An 18,285-nucleotide genomic window follows, 5' to 3' on the forward strand; every position below is an offset into this window, starting at 1 on the left:
GCCTATCTGCGGATATTTTGTTGAACCACTGCAATAATACAAAACTACAAACACTGTCCCTCACTTGCGTTTACGGTAGAGAAACGATCTGTCCTAACTCGACAAAAGCAAAGAAGCGGCAAGATCTTTGAGCTCTGAAGCGATAGGAACAAATACTCAAAATCGCAATGGGGGAAGGCAACTTGTCGTTTCGCCGTCTCACCAGCATCCGCCACCGAAAGAAGCGCACTGCGGCGAAGGATGAAGCAGAGAGTAGCCTCATCTCGTCTTCACCGCCTCCTACGCCGATCACTCCAGCTGCGGTTGTCGGGAAGGGGAAGAAGAAAGCTATAGGAGCGAGGTTGTGGATGAGGTTTGATCGGACTGGAGCTATGGAAGTGGTGGAATGCGACAAGAGTACCATCATCAAACGTGCTTCTGTCCCCGCTAGAGATCTCAGGATTCTTGGCCCTGTCTTCTCCCACTCTTCTAACATTCTTGGTAACATTCTTGATTTGCCATTATACATAATAAGCTCGACGGTAATGAACACATTTTATCTTTGGTTCTGCGCAGCGAGGGAGAAAGCTATTGTTGTGAACTTAGAAGTCATAAAGCTAATAGTCACCGCTGAAGAAGTGCTTCTCTTGGATCCTCTCCGTCCTGAAGTTCTCCCATTCGTTGAACGACTCAAGCAACAGTTTCCTCAGAGTACTGATGCTTCTGAAAACGTTGTGCAATCCTCTGTTCTTGATCATGAAGCCGGAGAGGGTTTGCAGTGTGAGCTTCCTTTTGAGTTCCAGGTTCTCGAGATTGCGCTAGAGACTGTCTGTTCGTTTCTTGATACTAGTGTCGATGCACTTGAGACAGAAGCTTGGCCTGTTCTTGATGAACTAACCAAGAATGTCAGTACCGAGAATCTTGAATACGTTCGAAGCTTGAAAAGCAATCTCACCCGCTTGCTAGCCCGTGTACAGAAGGTTTGAACATTTAGTCATGATTCTATATAATGTTTGTTGTGATGGAGGGGAATTGAGATTTATTTTTAAATGTTAATGGAATGATCATATTTTTGAATCAGATTAATGTGTGGAGCTTGGATTCGCTCTGATACAATATTAGATTTTATAAACTTATTTAATTAGAAAAGTAATTGGCAATAAACGAATTTTTCCAAATTTCTTATATATTACTTAAATTTTTTATATATATTTTCGATGTGAGATTTTCTCTCCAAACTATTTTTCTAGGTGAGAGATGAAATCGAACATTTGTTAGATGACAACGAAGACATGGCAGACTTATACTTAACAAGGAAATGGATCCAGCAGAACCAGCAATCTGAAGCAGAACTTGGAGAGACAGCATCAAACCTTCTTAGCCGGGTCACATCAAACAGAAGCTCCAGTATGGTGACGAGTAGTACGAAGGACGACGACGTGGAGGATCTAGAGATGTTGCTGGAGGCATACTTCATGCAACTAGAGGGGATGCGGAACAGGATACTTACGGTGAGGGAGTACATTGACGACACAGAAGACTACGTGAACATACAACTTGATAATCAAAGAAACGAAATGATCCAGCTGCAGCTGACGCTGACCATAGCCTCGTTTGCGATCACTGCAAACACATTGTTGGTAAGTTTGTTCGGAATGAACATACCGTGTCCGTTGTATAAGATGGATGATGTCTTTGGTTACTTTTTGTCGAGTGTTATTGCAGTATGCCTTGTGATTTTCATGCTCACCCTTGGTTACGCCTGGTGGAAGAAGCTGCTTGGCTCGTAATCACTCTTTTTTCACTTGTGTAATCAAAACAAAACCCATTGCCACATGTTTAATATATATGCAACAACCATATATACAGTGAAAATTATAAATGAACAGTATCAAAATTATAAAAAATTGTTCAGTAAAGAAAAAATTCCTTTTAGGGTCATATTTCTATAAACGTTTGTGTTAAATGCATTTTCCAGATTTTAACAAGGTTTATCTCTGATTTTTGTGGTTTGTCATACCTTACTTTGGTAACTTAAATAATCTTTTACCTAATCAAGAGTCGACTTCTTTTTGAATGGTGAAAACTTTTATGACCGTCTTGGAAACTAGAAAAAATAAAATAGATCGTCTTGTCACTTGTCAGATACATAATCTCATAACATCACGACAAATAACTTTAGTCCTTCTCGGTTTCTCTTTTTATTGGCTTTAACTCACCACTCTGCTTCTCTCTTTGAGAAAGTAAAAATAATAAAAAGGGAGGAAATTTGTGTTACAAAAAAAAAAAAAAAAAAAGGGAAAAATGGTTACCACCCGGCAAACGAAGGCCAGAGTCACCACATTCTCTCACCGCCGGCAACTACCGGAGACAGATTCTTCGGTGAAGAAGTTCTTCAAGGTGGTTTTACCCTCAACAATGAAGAGAAACATGCTGGTAATAGATAAACACACACTTTTAGAACAGAGTTTCATGCATATACTGTTATTGGTTCCATTGTTTGTTGCTTTAAACTTTGATTATATCAGCAGATTTATTTAAACAATTCTACATTTTTATTATATATTATCTTGGATTAGAGATCTAAAAGGGACACATAGATTTAGAAACTGTTCTTGACACATGCAGAGAATCCAAGATCTAACACTTTGTTACTTCTTGTCTGAACAGATGATTCCACCAAAATTTGTGAAGCTACAAGGGAGTACACTCTCTGAGTTCGTTACATTGAAGACTCCTGTGGGATTCAGGCGTTCGATAAAGCTTAAGCGGATCGGTGAAGAGATTTGGTTACATGTCGGCTGGAGTGAGTTTGCAGAGGCTCATTCCATCGGTGAAGGCCATTTTCTCTTCTTCGACTACAAAGGAAACTCAAGTTTCAGCGTAATGATCTTCAATGTCTCGGCTTGCGAGATTGATTATCCACTGGATGCAGTTCATATCAGTGACAGCGACGATGACGTGATGGACGTTACAGACGAAGGGTTTCTTGGAACCCAAGGTGCTAGGAGAAATGATCAATCTGTTGATGGTGGTGGTACAGAGCACAACTCCAATAAGAGACCAAGAGACGAGGAGTTTGAAAAAATTCTAAACGGTAAGAAGAGACTTTGTCTTTATGAGTGTGAAGATTAAAGATCTGAGTTTCTTTATGTTTGTGCAGATGTTGATGGGATCAATTCAATCAAACCGCTTGAGGAAGAAGAAGAAGGCAAGAGAGTCTTCAGGGGACACCAGTTCTTTTAACAGAACAGAAGACCTGCATGTGTTTATGTTGTTGTGTAATGTAAAATATTGTACTTCCTTAAACGAAACTCAAAAAAAACTTGGACCTGTAATGTCTAAACAAAACTGTAACCAGGTCTTGTTTTGATTCTTCTCTCTCTCATCTCATTCCTCAGTTTCTCTACCTCTACCCATTTCCCTTTAGAAGCAAACACATTAGACAAAGCAACATAATCTTCGCATTCATCACCCTTCTCCTCTCGTTCCATCTCCATAAGAGCTTTTCCAATCTCTTCACCCATCACAGTCTCACCATATATACTGCAGGCGTTGCAAAGACTTCTCAACATGATAGCATCAGGTTTGATAGGCATAGCTAATACAAACTCATACGCTTCTCGTAACCGCCCTGCTTTGCCAAGAAGATCTACTATACATCCGTAGTGTTGAATAACCGGAGTGACACCGAACCTCGTCCTCATGCTCCTAAACAACTCCAGCCCTTCTTGAACAAGACCGATATGACGGTAAGCCGAAAGCAAACTAGTGAAAGTTACTTCGTTTGGTCTGATCCCAGACTCCGCCATACGGTTTAGAAGACTCGGTGTTTCGCTTCCTCTTCCGTTGAGAGCTAGCCCCGTCGCCATCGAGGTCCATGTCAAGACATTCTTCACTCTCATCACCTCGAACACAGAGATAGCACTGGTTAAGCAGCCGCATTTCGAGTACATGTCTACAAGTCCAGTACCGATAAAGACATCAACTTCTGGTGTGAAACCAAGTTTCTCTACGTAACCATGAACAAGAGAGCCAACTTCTAGCAAACCCATCTGAGAGATGGCTGAAAGAACGCATACCATGGTTGTATCAGTAGGTCTAACTCCATCACCGCAGCTGGAGAATCTCCGAAACAGAATCATCCCTTTTCTCGCGTTGTGATTCCCTTTGTCCTTACGCGAACAATACCCTCCGATCATCGCGTTCCACGTAACGGAAGTTCTCTCAGGCATTTCGTCGAACACCTTCCGTGCGTAACGCAGATCCCCGTGCTTAGCGTAGAAATGGAGTAGAGTGGTTCCAATCAGCTCGGAGTTATGGAGAAACCCAAGCTTCATCACCATCCCATGAACCATCCTCCCGACCCCTGACGACGAAGAAGCTGACCTGGCGCAAGCGCCGAGGAGGAAGACGAACGTGCGCTCGTTGAGATAAAGCAACGAACTTTTCGATGCCCAGTTGGTGAAGATACGTATCGAGTCCTCTGGGTTGCTGCATTTAAGCAGAGTGTTGAAGAGGAACTTGTCGGGACGAGAGAAGCGAGGGAAGGCCAGCGAATGAGCAAGCTTGGAGCTTTCTGTAGATTGATTCGAGCAGTAATGGCCTATGAGTTTGCCGAGGAGAGAGTTGTCTCGGAAACAGCCGTTAATCACGAGCTGAGCATGGATTTGCTTTGCCTGAACTAGGGTTTTCGTGTTTCGTTGTAATAAAGACAAGAATCTTGGTCCAGGAAAAACAGAGCTCATAGGGACAACAAAGTTCTAATTAGAGGAGAGAAGGGAAAACAAAAGCGAGGAGACTGAGAAAAAGTTGGAAGAATCAACAAAATAACAAACTTGGTGCACAAGTATATACCAAAGGTGTTTACCTCTTAAACCTAACTTCTAATCAAACAATTTTGAGTTGCACACGGAGGTTACATATTATGATAAAACAACTTATCCACATGACCACATCGAGATAAAACGACACAACTGACTCAATGACACAGAGATAGATAGAAAGAGAGAGAGAAAGAGAGTTTAGTTATTTTTTAAATTAAAGAAACCCTACACGAAATTTGCAGTTTGATATCCCTCCTCCTCCACTGCAGATCAATCGATAAGGAAACGACTAGTACTAGATTCCGTTGACTCGATAGGCTGTTACTTTCAGGACGAAGTCTCTGGTTCTGAGCAGCTCGAAGACGCAGACGTCACCTTCTCCAAGGTTGTTCTCCAGGGTGAACTCGTACCATCCTTGGCTGAACTTGGCCCTCCCTGCTTTGTAAAGGCATCTCACTGGCCATTGTTTCTCCCCGAGCTGGACCTTGATGAACCCCGAGATCCCACTTAAGTACTTCTCAGCAAAACCAGAAGGCAGATACTGTTCAAAGCAACACAACAACAAAGAAGATAACATTTTAGAGACCATTGTGCAGAAGATAATAGTGATCTTGATTTTTGATAAGTTTTTGGCTTTACCATGATGCAGCCTCTGTATAGATAAGATGGTCGGAGAACAACTCTGAAGAAAGGGTTTGTTGGCTCGAACGTTTTGGCTGCATTGATGGCCCTCTCTCTTTCCTCTGCAGTCACCGTTCTCTTTCTAGCAGAAGCACTCTCGTAGAACTTTGAACGGCTCTCTGGGTCATCATCTCGTGGAGCAGATGAGTTTATCTCCTCTGGATGGACCACACCATCATGAGAATCAATCTAAGTATGAACAAGAGTTTGAGAGAAGAGTAAGCTTACCAGGAACAGCGTTCTTCTTCTTCCTCCCTCTCTTTTTAGCAACTTTTGGGGTTGGTGTTGTCTCTTCAGCTTTAACAGGTCCAGCGAAGAAGCTCTGGATAGCTGGACTACTACTAGCATACCCTTTATTAACGGCTACAGTAACTCCAGGATGATGTGATGACGGTGGATACACCGAAGAAGAAGAAGAGTAAACAACAACCTCGGCGGCGGCGTCTTCGTCTTCAAGGTCTTCAAACAAACGGGCGCGTTTGAGGTGGTTGTGTGGAGTGTCCATGAGACCGGAGGAATGGTAGTTGATCTCGGAGTGTGATAAGTTGTAAATGTAGACGCTGAAGGCAGAGTTGCCTTCGTATCTAAAGACCAAAAGATAGCCAATGCGGATGGAGTAACGGTCGACAAACTCTTGCCAACCATCTTGAAACCAGATTTTGTTGTTGTCAGCTTTCCTGAGTCCTACACGCCAAACATGACCGTCTGGTACTGTGAGTGCAACTGCAACCGATAGCTCGTCCTTGAATTTACTCGCAAACTTATCTGGAACTCTCTGCACAAAAGCATAACCGGTATGAAACAATTTAAAACAAAAAAGAATCGATATAAATATCCATGAGATATAATACAAATGACACGAAATATTGCTGGTTATGTTTTAGTTTCGTAGGCTGAGACACAGTCCATGACTATGCCTATAACAAATGTACATATTATCTTTGTGTAGACTGATTTGCTTATATGATCTTATATGCTAAACTGAGTAGTAACTAGTATTTGAATATGTGTTCATGTTAATTCACAAAGTGTTATGACTAATCACTGTATCATAAATTTTACTTTTATTCTTCTACACACAGAAAACACTTTTCACTTACGAAAACAAGTAATGAGTCTTGTAACATAGACATACAAAGGGACCTTATAAGTCGATTATTTTTCACTTCTCAGATTTTTTTGGGAGTTTCACGCACAAGAGGAATCTAAAATCTCAGACCTCATGAGTCAAACCAGAGTAAACACAAATAGATCTCAACACTCTGTCCTTGCATCAATCTGACAAAACCATACATAAGTTATCATCATCAGAAGTCAGCTCACTCGAAACACATTTCCCAAACTACACTCACTTCGCTATTATTAGACTATGAAAAATTCTTAGACCGGATTTAGATTTCTCCCAACTTCAATTTTCTAGCAACACACAATGAACATGAGTTACTGACTTGCACTCTTCAGAATCGAAAATCTAATTAAGTTCTCATCGGACGAATTAGACAACACAAAGCTTTACAAAATCAAAAAAAAAAAAAATCTAATTCAGTTCCCAACAGTGGAAAAAAAATCAACCTTGACCTGATTTCTAACGAGAATCAAGACAATTCAATTCAAGAATTCTAAGAAATGCATACAAGAATTAAAACCTTGAAAACTTCAATTTAGCACCAAAAGAAATAAATAAAAAAACTTTGAAAACAAAAACAAAAAGAAGAGATTTTGAAGAAGCAGAGGAGAAGGAGTTACCAGACGTTTTTCTTGGATAGTGGATGAGAAAATCAGCTTGTGGAAGAAAGGGCGTGGCATGTTCAGAAGTAGACCAAGTAAAAGAAAGAGAGAACAAAAAAAAGAGAGGGGAGAAGAAGAGACCAAAGTCAGATCATGAAACGACGCCGGAGAATACGCGACAGAGACTGGCGAGAGAAGCCCTTTCAGATCTGAAGTAGTTTTGATTCTGGTCAAAGGGATGTTACAAGTTACAACACTCTCTCTCTTCTCCTTTACTCTTGACCTGAGTGACCCAACCAAACCAAACCAAAACCCAAAAGAATTAATTATGTAAAAGAAAAAAATGTTATAATAGAAAAAAAAGAGACCAACTTGTATACTCCCTCCGTTTTATATTATTTGTCGTTCTAAGTCTTTGCACACATATTAAGAAAATATTTAATTTTACATATTTCCAAAATAAAAATATTACTCCCTCCATTTCATAAAGAGTGTCACTCAGACATATTTTACACGGATTAAGAAAATTGGAAAATATATTAATCTACCATTATTTATTGTACAATTAATTAAATGAAAATGATTTAACTAAATATCTATTGGTTATTAAAAAAAGGTAAGAAAGAGGCTTAATGATAAAATATGCATTGGAAATACAAAGTGGAGAAATTGCCAAAAATATCATTTTCATAGTACCACTTTTCATGTTTACACTAACCACTTTTACCACTACTTTTAATGAAGGGTTTAGATTTGAACGTTTAGGATTTAGGGTTTAGATTTTATGTTTTAGGGTTTAGATTTGATGTTTTATGGTTTAGGGTATAAAGTTTAGGGTTTAGAGTTGAGGATTTAGGGTTTATAGTTGAGGTTTCAGGGTTTAGGGTTTAGGATATTGAATTTAGGGTATATAGTTTAGGGTTTAGGGTTTAGAGTTGAAGATTTAGGGTTTAGGGTTTAGAATTGGAGGTTTAGGATTTAGAATTTTGGATTAAAATTTTGAAAAACATATAAAAATAAAGATATAAGAGTCTTTAACATTTTAATAAAAAAGGTATTTTTGAAAATATGTACTTAGTGATGGTAAAGATGAATAATGGTATTAAAGTGGTATTTTTGAAAATTCCCCTACAAAGTGACACTTATTTTAAAACAAAATAAAAAAGCTAAAATGACACTCTTTAAGAAACAGAGGGAGTATTACCAATACACATCAACCAGTATAAAAATAGAATAGAGAATATTTTCAATAAATTTTGCATTGAAAACCGAAAACGACACTTATTTTGAAACAAAAATTTTGCTCTAGAACGACATATAATTTGAAACGGAGGGAGTAGCACTTATAGTCAGGGTCTGTTTGTTTCTCCATCTGGATGAACCATTTGGATGAAAATGAAAGTTTTATTTGTTTAGACACTAAAAAGTGCAATTCATTCAGATGTATCATTCGGATGGCTTTTGAAAATCTAGGCTTAATTTTAAAGTCCATTTAAATGAACCAATTTGGATTATTTGAATATAGATGATTCATTTAAAATGGTATAATGTCTATTATGCCCCTAGTGTGATTCACAAATTATAAGCCTAAACATAATATTATTTTGTTCCACGTAAAAATTGACAAAAGCACAAAAACATTTGTTCCGCCAAAACCGAAAAATTTCGTTTTCCCGCCAAAACTGAAAATCTCGTTTTCTCGCAAAAACGTATTTCTCGCCAAAACAGCAAAAACGCGTTTTCCCGCCAAAACCGAAAATTTTCATTTTCCCGCAAAAATGTGTTTTCCCGCCAAAACCATAAAAATACGTTTCCCACCAAAAAAAAATCTTATTTTCTAGCGAAAACTGCAAAAATGCATTTTTCTGGCAAAACCGAAAATTTTGTTTTCCCGCAAAAACGTGTTTTGTCGCTAAAACCACAAAATGCATGTTTCCCGCCAAAACCACAAAATGCGTGTTTCCCGCCAAAATCGAAAAATTTTCATTTTCCAGCGAAAACTGCAAAATTTCGTTTTTCCGCCAAAACAACAAAAATGCGTTTTCTCGCCAAAACCGAAAAATCTTGTTTTCCCGCCAAAACAGCAAAAACGCGTTTTTCCGCCAAAAACGAAAAAATCTTGTTTTCCAGTCAAAACCGCAAAAACGTGTTTCCGGCCAAAACAGAAAATCTCGTTTTTCCACAAAAACGCGTTTTTCTGCCAAAACCGAAAAATCTTGTTTTCCCGCGAAAACCGCAAAAATGTGTTTTCCCGTCAAAACCACAAAATGCGTTTTTCTGCTAAAACCACAAAATCTTATTTTTCCACCAAAACCAAAAAATCTCATTTTCCCACCAAACTGAAAAATATTATTACCGCAAAAACGTATTTCCCGTCAAAATAAAAATTTGTATTTTCACACCAAAACCAAAAAATGTGTTTGTCCGCTAAAACAGAAAAATCTTGTTTTCCCGCTTAAACCGCAAAAAACTTATTAATTTTAAAATAATTCTAATGTAAATATATTAAACTAAATAATTAAATGTAGTATAGTTAAAAAATAATATCAACCATATAATTAAACTAACACAAGAGTATTTTGGTAATTTGTTTACTAAACTCATCTGAATGGAAATAAAAATAAAAAAACAAACATATGATTCATCTAGATTAGGATATTTCGATAAACAAACAAACATGTACAAAAATCTAAGTGAATCATCTATATAGATCATATAAATGAATCATCTGAATGGAAATGACAAAAAGTGAAACAAACAGCCATCAGTCTTATAGCTCGACCGAGCTGAATCTTTTTGAGTCGAATCGGCTGATCACTTGTGTGGTTTTATTTAAACTAAAATCAAAAGCCGACCTCCCCCACCTACTCCTTTTTCCACCACTATTTTTCTCTCACTTTTTTTGTTCTGTTTTTAATATTTGGCTCCTATTTCTCCTTTTAGATTTAACTATTCTATTTCCCCAAGGAAAAATATTTAAACTCAGATCTATCAAAAATATAGATATAACACTCTGATAAAAGATACAGTCCACGGCAAATTTTCTTCTGAATTTTTTATACAGACAGATCCGCAACCATAATGAACAGAATTATATGAAATAGTTTCCATATCACTAAAACTATATGATATAGTTTTTCCCCTTTATCAATTTCACAGATAATGTATTATAAACAAAAAAATTTGTTATTCAATTTCCCTCATTTGCAAAAAAAAAATATTATAAATTATATTTCAAAACAAAAGGCATTGTCAATTATAAAACAAATGATACAGACAGGGGCAAATCCAGACTAGTATTATAATGGGTGCACTAGTATTAATTTAATAAATATTAAATAATCAGTTAAAATCTTATATATTATTATATTATATTATATTATAAAGTAAATACTTGTTAGATCATACCATAACATATTTTAATATTTACTTTTCATTAGTTTTTCACTATTGTATTTATAATATTTAGATTTATTTTAATAAAAACAGAATAGATAATCATTAAATTTTTATATTTACAACAAAATATCTGTTTATATAAAAATGTTTTTTCTGTAATTTCTTATTAAAAATAAGAAGTTTGTTTAAAAGTAAGATAGTTTGTTGTTTTTGAGATTAATGATAAACTAGTAATTAAAAATATACAATTCAAAACATCAGTATGTAGTTTTTGGAGTTTAAATTATTATTTTTACTTAATACATTAAGCTTTTTATGTTTAGAAACTTTTAACAGATAAAGATTTTAAAACAAAATGGCTTTAAAATTCAATTTATATCGATTTCTTAAATCTTTTAAATTATGCTTAACTTGTTAAATACATTTAATTTGTTTTGTTTGCGAAGTTTATCTATTTTTGTGGGTGCAAGTCATAGATTATGGGTGTACATAAAAAAAAATTGTACAAAAAAACATTAATTTCAAAAAAAATTATGGGTGCACAGGCACCCTTCCCACACCCTAGCTTCGTCCCTGGATACAGACTGGTCGAGAGAAAATAAAATGATTATGAAAAGAGAAAAATCTTCATTACAGCTCATGCAACTGTACTAACATATTAATAATGAAAAAAAAATTAGCATTATCTTGTTTTCTGATTTTAAATGATGAACACGATGAAGATTTTGACTTTTGATTACAGTACGCAATGTACTCCGTACTAACGTTTAAGAATAAGCTATGTATACATATGATCTAGCTACTAAGCGTTCTAGAAGAATGGATTTCTCTTTGTTCTTGATTCTAATAATTTGGACTATATAAAATATTTTTTTTTTGCTAAAAAACTATATAAAATATACAAGATTTAAATATAACCATGTATATATCTAGCTACTAGATATATCATGTGACACCTGCATGTGACACAAAATATAAAGTACATATTACAATTATAAACTCAAATGAGTAGTGCCTATAAGTTTAGGTATATCATGAATAAATCTAGTGAGATTATGTACAAATATATTTAAAATAGTTTTGCGGGTTTAAGGTATGAATAATGATAGAATTGGTATATTAAAAATAGGCCACAGCTAATAGTAATAAATACAAACCGATACAGGAAACGTTTACTAATGAACATAAGATGATTACAACTTGAAGTGATCAATCTGGATGTCCTCAACTTCGAGCTTCTTGAAATCACTTCTGTTTCTCGAAACAAAGAACTTGCCCCAATTGCACTTTTTGTAACAAGGCTGGTTTTCTTCATTTATAAGCTCCTCCAATGGCTCAATGTTGGTTTCATGGGATGGGAAAAAGAATAGTGGAATTGAGAATCTCTCTTTGCTCGTGTTCACTAAAACTCTATGTTCTGCACTCCAATACTTGTCATTTGTCCATACCTAGTCCACAACATATGTCATCGAATCTAAATATAGTATATTGTTTTCTTGATTGATAGCTGGTTTTACCTGCATACAATTGCCAATGTTAATGATCAAAGCATCTTGGATCGGTTTCACTGGGATCCATTCTCCATCGGATCTACGTCCCACTTGCAATCCACCAACACTATCTTGAGCCAAAACGGTAAGAGCTCCTCCATCTTTGTGACGTCCAACGCCTAATGCAAGCTCAGGGTTGGGACAAGGAGGGTAATGGTTGAACCGCAAAATGCTCGTTTGTTCCTTGAAGTAACCCGATAACCGATCACCGGGTAAACCCAAGCTAATGGAGATAAGTTCCAAAAGCTTGAAAGCTAACTTCTCAACCTCCCTTGCATATTCTTGGCAGATCTCTCTACAAGGAGGATTACATGGTAAAAATTCACTTTCAGGATAACTAAAAACATACTAAACGGAATCTAATCAAACCCAATGGGCCGTAACCACTATTAATGGGCCGAACGAATGATTATTAACAATAATAATTCAAACAGATGCATTTGACTTTAGCTTGAGCGAGAGATTGGTCTGAAATGATCACCTGAAGTCAGAAGGGTGTTGAGGCCACTGGTTAGTGAGCTTTCTGAGCTCGGCGTCTTCTGGCTCTGGACTCGCCGGAACGATCGTGGGATCTTGCAAGAAAAAATCAAAGATCTCTTTCCAGTCTCTAACGTTCTTAGTGTGTTCCTCGTCGTAATAGCCCATAGGATACACTTCGTCCCTTTTCACTCTCCTCTTCTCCTCCGCCGTTAGGTTAAAAAATTCCGCCGCCGTGTTCTCTACGCGGCGCCTTAAGTCCAACGGCAAGCCGTGGTTGATCACCTGGAAAAATCCCCATCTCTCGCAAGCTTTTCCGATCTCTGTGGCGATCGTGGTCTTGTCGGAATCGGGGTCTTGGAGAGACGAGAGGTCGATGGTCGGGATCTCGTCGGAGAAAATGAAGTCACCCGAGTTTTTGAGATGAGTGATGGGTCTGTTTTCGGGAGCTTGGATGAAGGCTTCGTCGAGTCCTCCCATGGCGGTTTTTGCGGTGATTCTTATGTTGATTTTTGGTAGTACAAAAGGCTAATTTGCAGGAGTATAAATATCAAAATAATTAGTCGTGCGGTTGAGGTTTGTTTAAAAACAATTTTTTAAATTAATTATCAAAGTTTTCAATTAATTAAAGAAAATGAATGTACACGAATTTATGTGAAAATTAGTTTTATTTTAATCACAGTAGGTTAATTAGTAATTATAGTCAGGAATCTTAATCACGGTAGGTTAGAAAAAGAGTTACCAAAACAAGCCAACTATGTATGTAGACGGAATCGTCGTCAAAAAGGTCATGAGTATTATTGTTTCCGATATAAAACTCAATCTCACTAGACACACACAATAACATGTGTAAGTTTAATTGGTTAACTAGATTCTGACCCGCCCTTCAGAGGGCGGGTATATTTTTGTTGAAAATATTAATTTTATGTCATGAATATTTTTATACTTGATAAATTATATTTTGTTAAGAATTTTATGAAATTTATCTAAAATTACTGTATGAATAATTTTTGTTATTTTAAATATGACAAAAATTTTGAAGACTCCAAATAATTTTGATCGTATTTTATGACTTTTATTTATTAATCTACTGTTAAACTTGTGAATTATTTCACAGTGATTTTATTTTTAGTATTTTAATTTAAAGAAAAAGTTTAATATTTTTAAACTATTTTTTTGTCATAGACCCGTTATGTATTAATAAAATCTGTTTTTGTGTATTTTAAAAAGTTTATATGATTTTTTATTTTAAATGAAACTATTTTTTTAAATATTTGAGAACATTCGGGTCTTCAGAATCCAGATTCTGACCCGCCCTTTCAAAAGGACATGTATATTTTTTGTTTAACTTTTTCTAGATATTTAATTGTAATACTTGTGTTTTTTTCTTAATCATATTTTTTTGTAGTCATATATGTGTATAAATCTTAATCAAAACTTATTTGATTTACTGTAGAAATAATAGTAATTTAAAGTTGGCCGGCATATACTCGTTTCTTTATAATTATAAATCTATTTTTTGTAATCATATTTATCTATTCAGATTAGGCCTAGGCATCTGGTCCTCGGATCAGGTCTTATTGGGTCCGCATCTTTCGGTTCCTGAAAATTTAGATTCATATAGATATCTATAGTTTTTCAGGTCTGCTCGGCCAAGAGCTTGTCGAACTCTTGTCGGTTCAAGTATATAATTCTAATATACGTAAAACACTCGTAATTTCAGTTTTATTTCGGATTCAGGTTGATTTGGGTATATAGGACCCGAAAAAACCTGACATATCCAAACTGAATTTGAAAACTCAAAAAGTATCTGCAAATCCTAAAAATACATGGAAAAAATATATCTGAAACTTACACAAAATCAGATCCGAAAACTCGAAAGGTATCTCAAATTTTACCCGAACACCCAAATTATATTTTTTGGAAATCTAAAATTTACCCGAAACCTGAAATTATACCTAAAAACCTGAATCTGAAATTTTTAAAAATATCTGAAATATCTAAAATACACACAATCATCCAAATTTACCTAATATATAATAATTTTTGAGTATTTCGAATACCTGATTGAGTCTCTTGTAGGACGTAGATCCAAACCGAGACTTGTGGATCCCCATAAAAAAAGATCCAATAAAATTTTTAGCATAAACTCGAATCTGAACTTGTATTTTCGAATCCGTTCTAGTTTGGTTTTTCGGGTCTGGTAAAATGTTAGACCTATATTAAATCTTGATTTGTACTTGAAGCGCATATATAGTGTTGTTTTGTATTTTTCTGTAAATATGTCTGAAATTAATTATTACTATTTTATTATTAACTTTCTAATCATAAATTTATGAATACAAATTGAAGATTTATTTTAAATTTTAAATATACTAATTTTTTAGTTTATTAAAATATTGCAATACAAACTATAAATAATATACATATAAATATATATATATATATATATATATACATACAGTTATGCTAAAGTATAACACATACCATAAAACCATAATTTTATATAAGAATTTGTATAGCATATTAATATATTTATGCGTGTGTTTGATTTTTTTAAACATGATAATCTTAAAATGTGTAGTGGTGTAGTGACAATTATAATCTAATATGTTTTTGCAGATATCTATATGTTAAATATTGGCAGTTAATTATTAGGAAAACATGATTATAAATAAATGGACTAAACAGTTATTAATTGGTCATGCTGGAAAATTAATAGTATTGATGAAGAAAAGTTAATTAAAAAATAGTTAGTACGTATATCATATTTTTTGGTTAAAACTTCCAAATGATCATAGATCCGTACATCATAATATTGGGTTGAAATATTTTTTTTCTTTTGAATTACCAAGAAATTCGGCTGAGGCCATCCTTTGGATCCAAAACCAGATCAGATCATGTATGTTAGTTTCGTTCCAGCCGGAGATTTCTGATACAATGACCAGACTCTTGAGTTAATGACTTCTTGTCACTATATGAACTACATTATGTTGTTTTCTTACTTTTGTTTCTGTCATTACATGAAATTAAGAAAGCGTCAATTTTCACTACTAATTCGGGTTGTTATCAAAACCTCACAAACTTCCATTAAACATTATCAACTTTATTGTTTCTGACAAAGACTCAGTCTCACACACATTATTACATTAATGGCTTACATTGAGATCATAGCTTGAAAAACCCAAGTCACACATAGTACCAGTAGTTCTATGTTACAATTTTGAATTCATCGATCTGAATGTTTTGGATCTCGAGCTTTTTAAAATCGCTTCTGTTTCTGCTGACATAAAACTTGCCATATTTATATCCTTTGTATCTTGGAGGGTTTTCAGGACTCAGAAGCTCTTCTAATGGTTTCACTTCCACATCATGTGAAGGCAACAAGAAGAACGGTATTGAGTATCTTTCCCTTGTTGAGTTCACCACCACTCTATGTTCTGCACTCCAGTACTTATCATTCGTCCATCCCTATTAGTATATATAGTCATTACAATTCGATATTTAATTGTATATATTTTTCAAATGAGATATAATATGAAGAATTTTACCTCCATACAATTGCCAATATTGATGACAAGAGCATTAGGGACAGGTTTAATAGGAAACCAAACACCGTCCGATCTACGACTAATTTGTAACCCTCCAACTTCGTCTTGAGCCAATAGACTTATAACGTCTGCATCTTTGTGGTGGCCTACACCTAGAGCTAGGTCAGGCCGTGGACATGGTGGATAACGATTGATCCTGAAAAAACTCATTTGTTCTTTGAAGTAATCATGAAAACGGTCTTTTGGTAAGCCTAAGCTTAATGAGATGAGCTCTAAAAGTCTGAACGCTAGTTTTTCAGCGTGGCCTGCATATTCCTGACATGCCTCCCTAGAATCAAATTAGACCAACAAAAAAGAGAGAAGAGATTAGTTTACACCGTTGAAAAAGAAGATTTTTTCACCAAATTCTTGTTTGATATGTCCTACGTGTAAGTTGTAACGTCACATATGCAGCGTTGGAAGATAGCGTTCACGTGCCTTCAATAGATTTGTGGAAAAGTGATGAAGTTCTGATCATATTGGGATTTGAAGTTTTTGTTTTCAAGTTTGTATTTTTAATCGAAAATAGAGAAAAATAAATCACGAATAAGAAAGAAAACAAAGTAACTTGGTTACAAAATTGAAAGAACACTATAGTGTGTATATATATGTTAGACTGATGACTGCATATTATGTATAGAACACCATTATCCTATAATTTGATAAATAAATTTAGTATATAGTTCATCATTTAAAAAAAAATCATGTTTAAGGTCAAATTATTAGAAATATAAATATAAATATATAATATCTAAACCGGAGTAGTTTAGTTGCCTCTCATAATCACAAGTTCATGTAAATTAAAAAAACTGACCTGAAATCAGAAGGAAACTGAGGCCACTTGTTATAAACAACTCTTAAACGATCGTCTTCAGGATCTGTGGAAAAAGGCATAACCATTGGATCTTTGAAATAAATATCAAACACTTCTTTCCAGTCTCTAACGTTCTTCGTGTGTTCTCCATCATGATACCCTGCTGGATTCACCTCGTCTCTCTTTACTTTGGTCTTCTCTTCCATAGGCAAATCGAAAAATATCTTCACCGTCTCCTCCACACGCTTCCTCGCATCGCAAGGTACACCATGATTGATCACCTGGAAAAATCCCCATGTTTCACATGCATCACCTATCTCAGAGATCACGTTTTGGATATCTTCAGGGTCGTTGAGACGTGAGAGATCGATCACGGGTATTTCTTCCGGTTGGTTAGGGATGGAGTTGGAGTTTGATCTATGCTCTGGTGCTTGGATGAAAGTTGGATCAAGATCCTCCATTTGCTAAGTTTGGAGCAAGTCAAGAGAGTCTATGCTATGTCTGGATGGAATGTAGCTAACTATATACCACTTTAGTTTTTTTTTCTTTTAATTGTAATTCTATATAAATCAATTTTGTTTGTATGCGTATGTCAGTATCAATGATATGAGAGTAAGATATCTTTCTTTGACGAAACTCAACTACTGAGACTTTTTCTCGTTGAATTAGTTTTAAAATTAGTATTAAGCCGGTCAGAAGATATATATCGAATCATATGAAGTAATTAACAAGTTAATTGACAAATAAAAAATAGATCAGAGTCGAAGTTAAATTAGGGTAAAATTATGTGTTAGAAATCTGGACTAACAAAAGATACACATATTCTTAATATATTCTATTTTTATTTTATAACTAAATACTTCATCTGTCCCATTTTAAGTGGTGTTTTAGGATTTTTACTTTGTTTCATTTTAAGTGATGTTCTCACTAATCTAGGTAGAATTTAATATGATTTGAATTTTATGACCAATGTATTTTTATGTTACTAAGATAAACTACATAAAAATATATGTTTTCTTAATCTATGTGAAATAACCTAAAACATCACATAAAATGAGACAGAGGGAGTATCTTTTAGTTATGATTTTTTTTTAAGCTAGACTGGATGTGTTTTTCTTATCGTTGAAATTTGAAAGCTAATTTAATAAGATTGTTTTTTTAAAAATAATCTGGTGTATAACTTCCACCGAGATGAGTCTAAATTAGCGGTAAGTGTCTATATCAGTCTACTTATCGGTTGG

The 18,285-nt window shown here is 35.1% G+C and overlaps 6 protein-coding genes across 7 annotated transcripts; 2 read left to right on the plus strand and 4 right to left on the minus strand.

Annotated features, from left to right (window-relative positions):
• The first annotated feature begins 9 nt into the window (after nt 1–9).
• Nucleotides 10–1,898, plus strand: LOC108862397 (magnesium transporter MRS2-4). 2 transcript variants are annotated; one of them, XM_018636508.2, is made up of 4 exons: nt 10–480; nt 556–959; nt 1,230–1,619; nt 1,705–1,898. In XM_018636508.2, exons 1-4 carry the CDS (start codon nt 168–170, stop codon nt 1,714–1,716), a joined length of 1,119 nt encoding a protein of 372 aa, XP_018492010.1. In that variant the 5' UTR covers nt 10–167; the 3' UTR covers nt 1,717–1,898. The 2 variants fall into 2 exon arrangements, with proteins under 2 accessions (XP_018492010.1, XP_018492008.1); XM_018636506.2 differs by having other exon boundaries at nt 1,230–1,898.
• A 301-nt stretch (nt 1,899–2,199) lies between these two features.
• LOC108862399 (B3 domain-containing protein At3g18960) lies at nt 2,200–3,354 on the plus strand. Its single transcript, XM_018636510.2, has 3 exons — nt 2,200–2,415; nt 2,650–3,076; nt 3,143–3,354. Exons 1-3 carry the CDS (start codon nt 2,284–2,286, stop codon nt 3,223–3,225), a joined length of 642 nt encoding a protein of 213 aa, XP_018492012.1. The 5' UTR covers nt 2,200–2,283; the 3' UTR covers nt 3,226–3,354.
• On the minus strand, nt 3,290–4,732 carry LOC108862396 (pentatricopeptide repeat-containing protein At3g18970). The gene has a single exon (XM_018636505.2). It carries the CDS (start codon nt 4,725–4,727, stop codon nt 3,321–3,323), a length of 1,407 nt encoding a protein of 468 aa, XP_018492007.1. The 5' UTR covers nt 4,728–4,732; the 3' UTR covers nt 3,290–3,320.
• A 49-nt stretch (nt 4,733–4,781) lies between these two features.
• On the minus strand, nt 4,782–7,510 carry LOC108862398 (B3 domain-containing transcription factor VRN1). The gene is made up of 4 exons (XM_018636509.2): nt 7,233–7,510; nt 5,715–6,261; nt 5,445–5,644; nt 4,782–5,346 (listed from the first exon to the last, which is right to left on the minus strand). Exons 1-4 carry the CDS (start codon nt 7,290–7,292, stop codon nt 5,101–5,103), a joined length of 1,053 nt encoding a protein of 350 aa, XP_018492011.1. The 5' UTR covers nt 7,293–7,510; the 3' UTR covers nt 4,782–5,100.
• A 4,199-nt stretch (nt 7,511–11,709) lies between these two features.
• On the minus strand, nt 11,710–13,186 carry LOC108857527 (protein DMR6-LIKE OXYGENASE 1). The gene is made up of 3 exons (XM_018631521.2): nt 12,645–13,186; nt 12,131–12,458; nt 11,710–12,061 (listed from the first exon to the last, which is right to left on the minus strand). The coding sequence occupies exons 1-3, from the start codon at nt 13,118–13,120 to the stop codon at nt 11,807–11,809; spliced, it is 1,059 nt and encodes a 352-aa protein (XP_018487023.1). The 5' UTR covers nt 13,121–13,186; the 3' UTR covers nt 11,710–11,806.
• Nucleotides 13,187–15,703: 2,517 nt separating this feature from the next.
• On the minus strand, nt 15,704–17,562 carry LOC108857204 (flavonol synthase/flavanone 3-hydroxylase). Its single transcript, XM_018631157.2, has 3 exons — nt 17,045–17,562; nt 16,192–16,519; nt 15,704–16,111 (listed from the first exon to the last, which is right to left on the minus strand). The coding sequence occupies exons 1-3, from the start codon at nt 17,503–17,505 to the stop codon at nt 15,851–15,853; spliced, it is 1,050 nt and encodes a 349-aa protein (XP_018486659.1). The 5' UTR covers nt 17,506–17,562; the 3' UTR covers nt 15,704–15,850.
• Nucleotides 17,563–18,285: the final 723 nt, after the last annotated feature.

Source organism: Raphanus sativus, chromosome 5 (assembly GCF_000801105.2).
Source record: "Raphanus sativus cultivar WK10039 chromosome 5, ASM80110v3, whole genome shotgun sequence".
Taxonomy (NCBI): domain Eukaryota; kingdom Viridiplantae; phylum Streptophyta; class Magnoliopsida; order Brassicales; family Brassicaceae; genus Raphanus; species Raphanus sativus.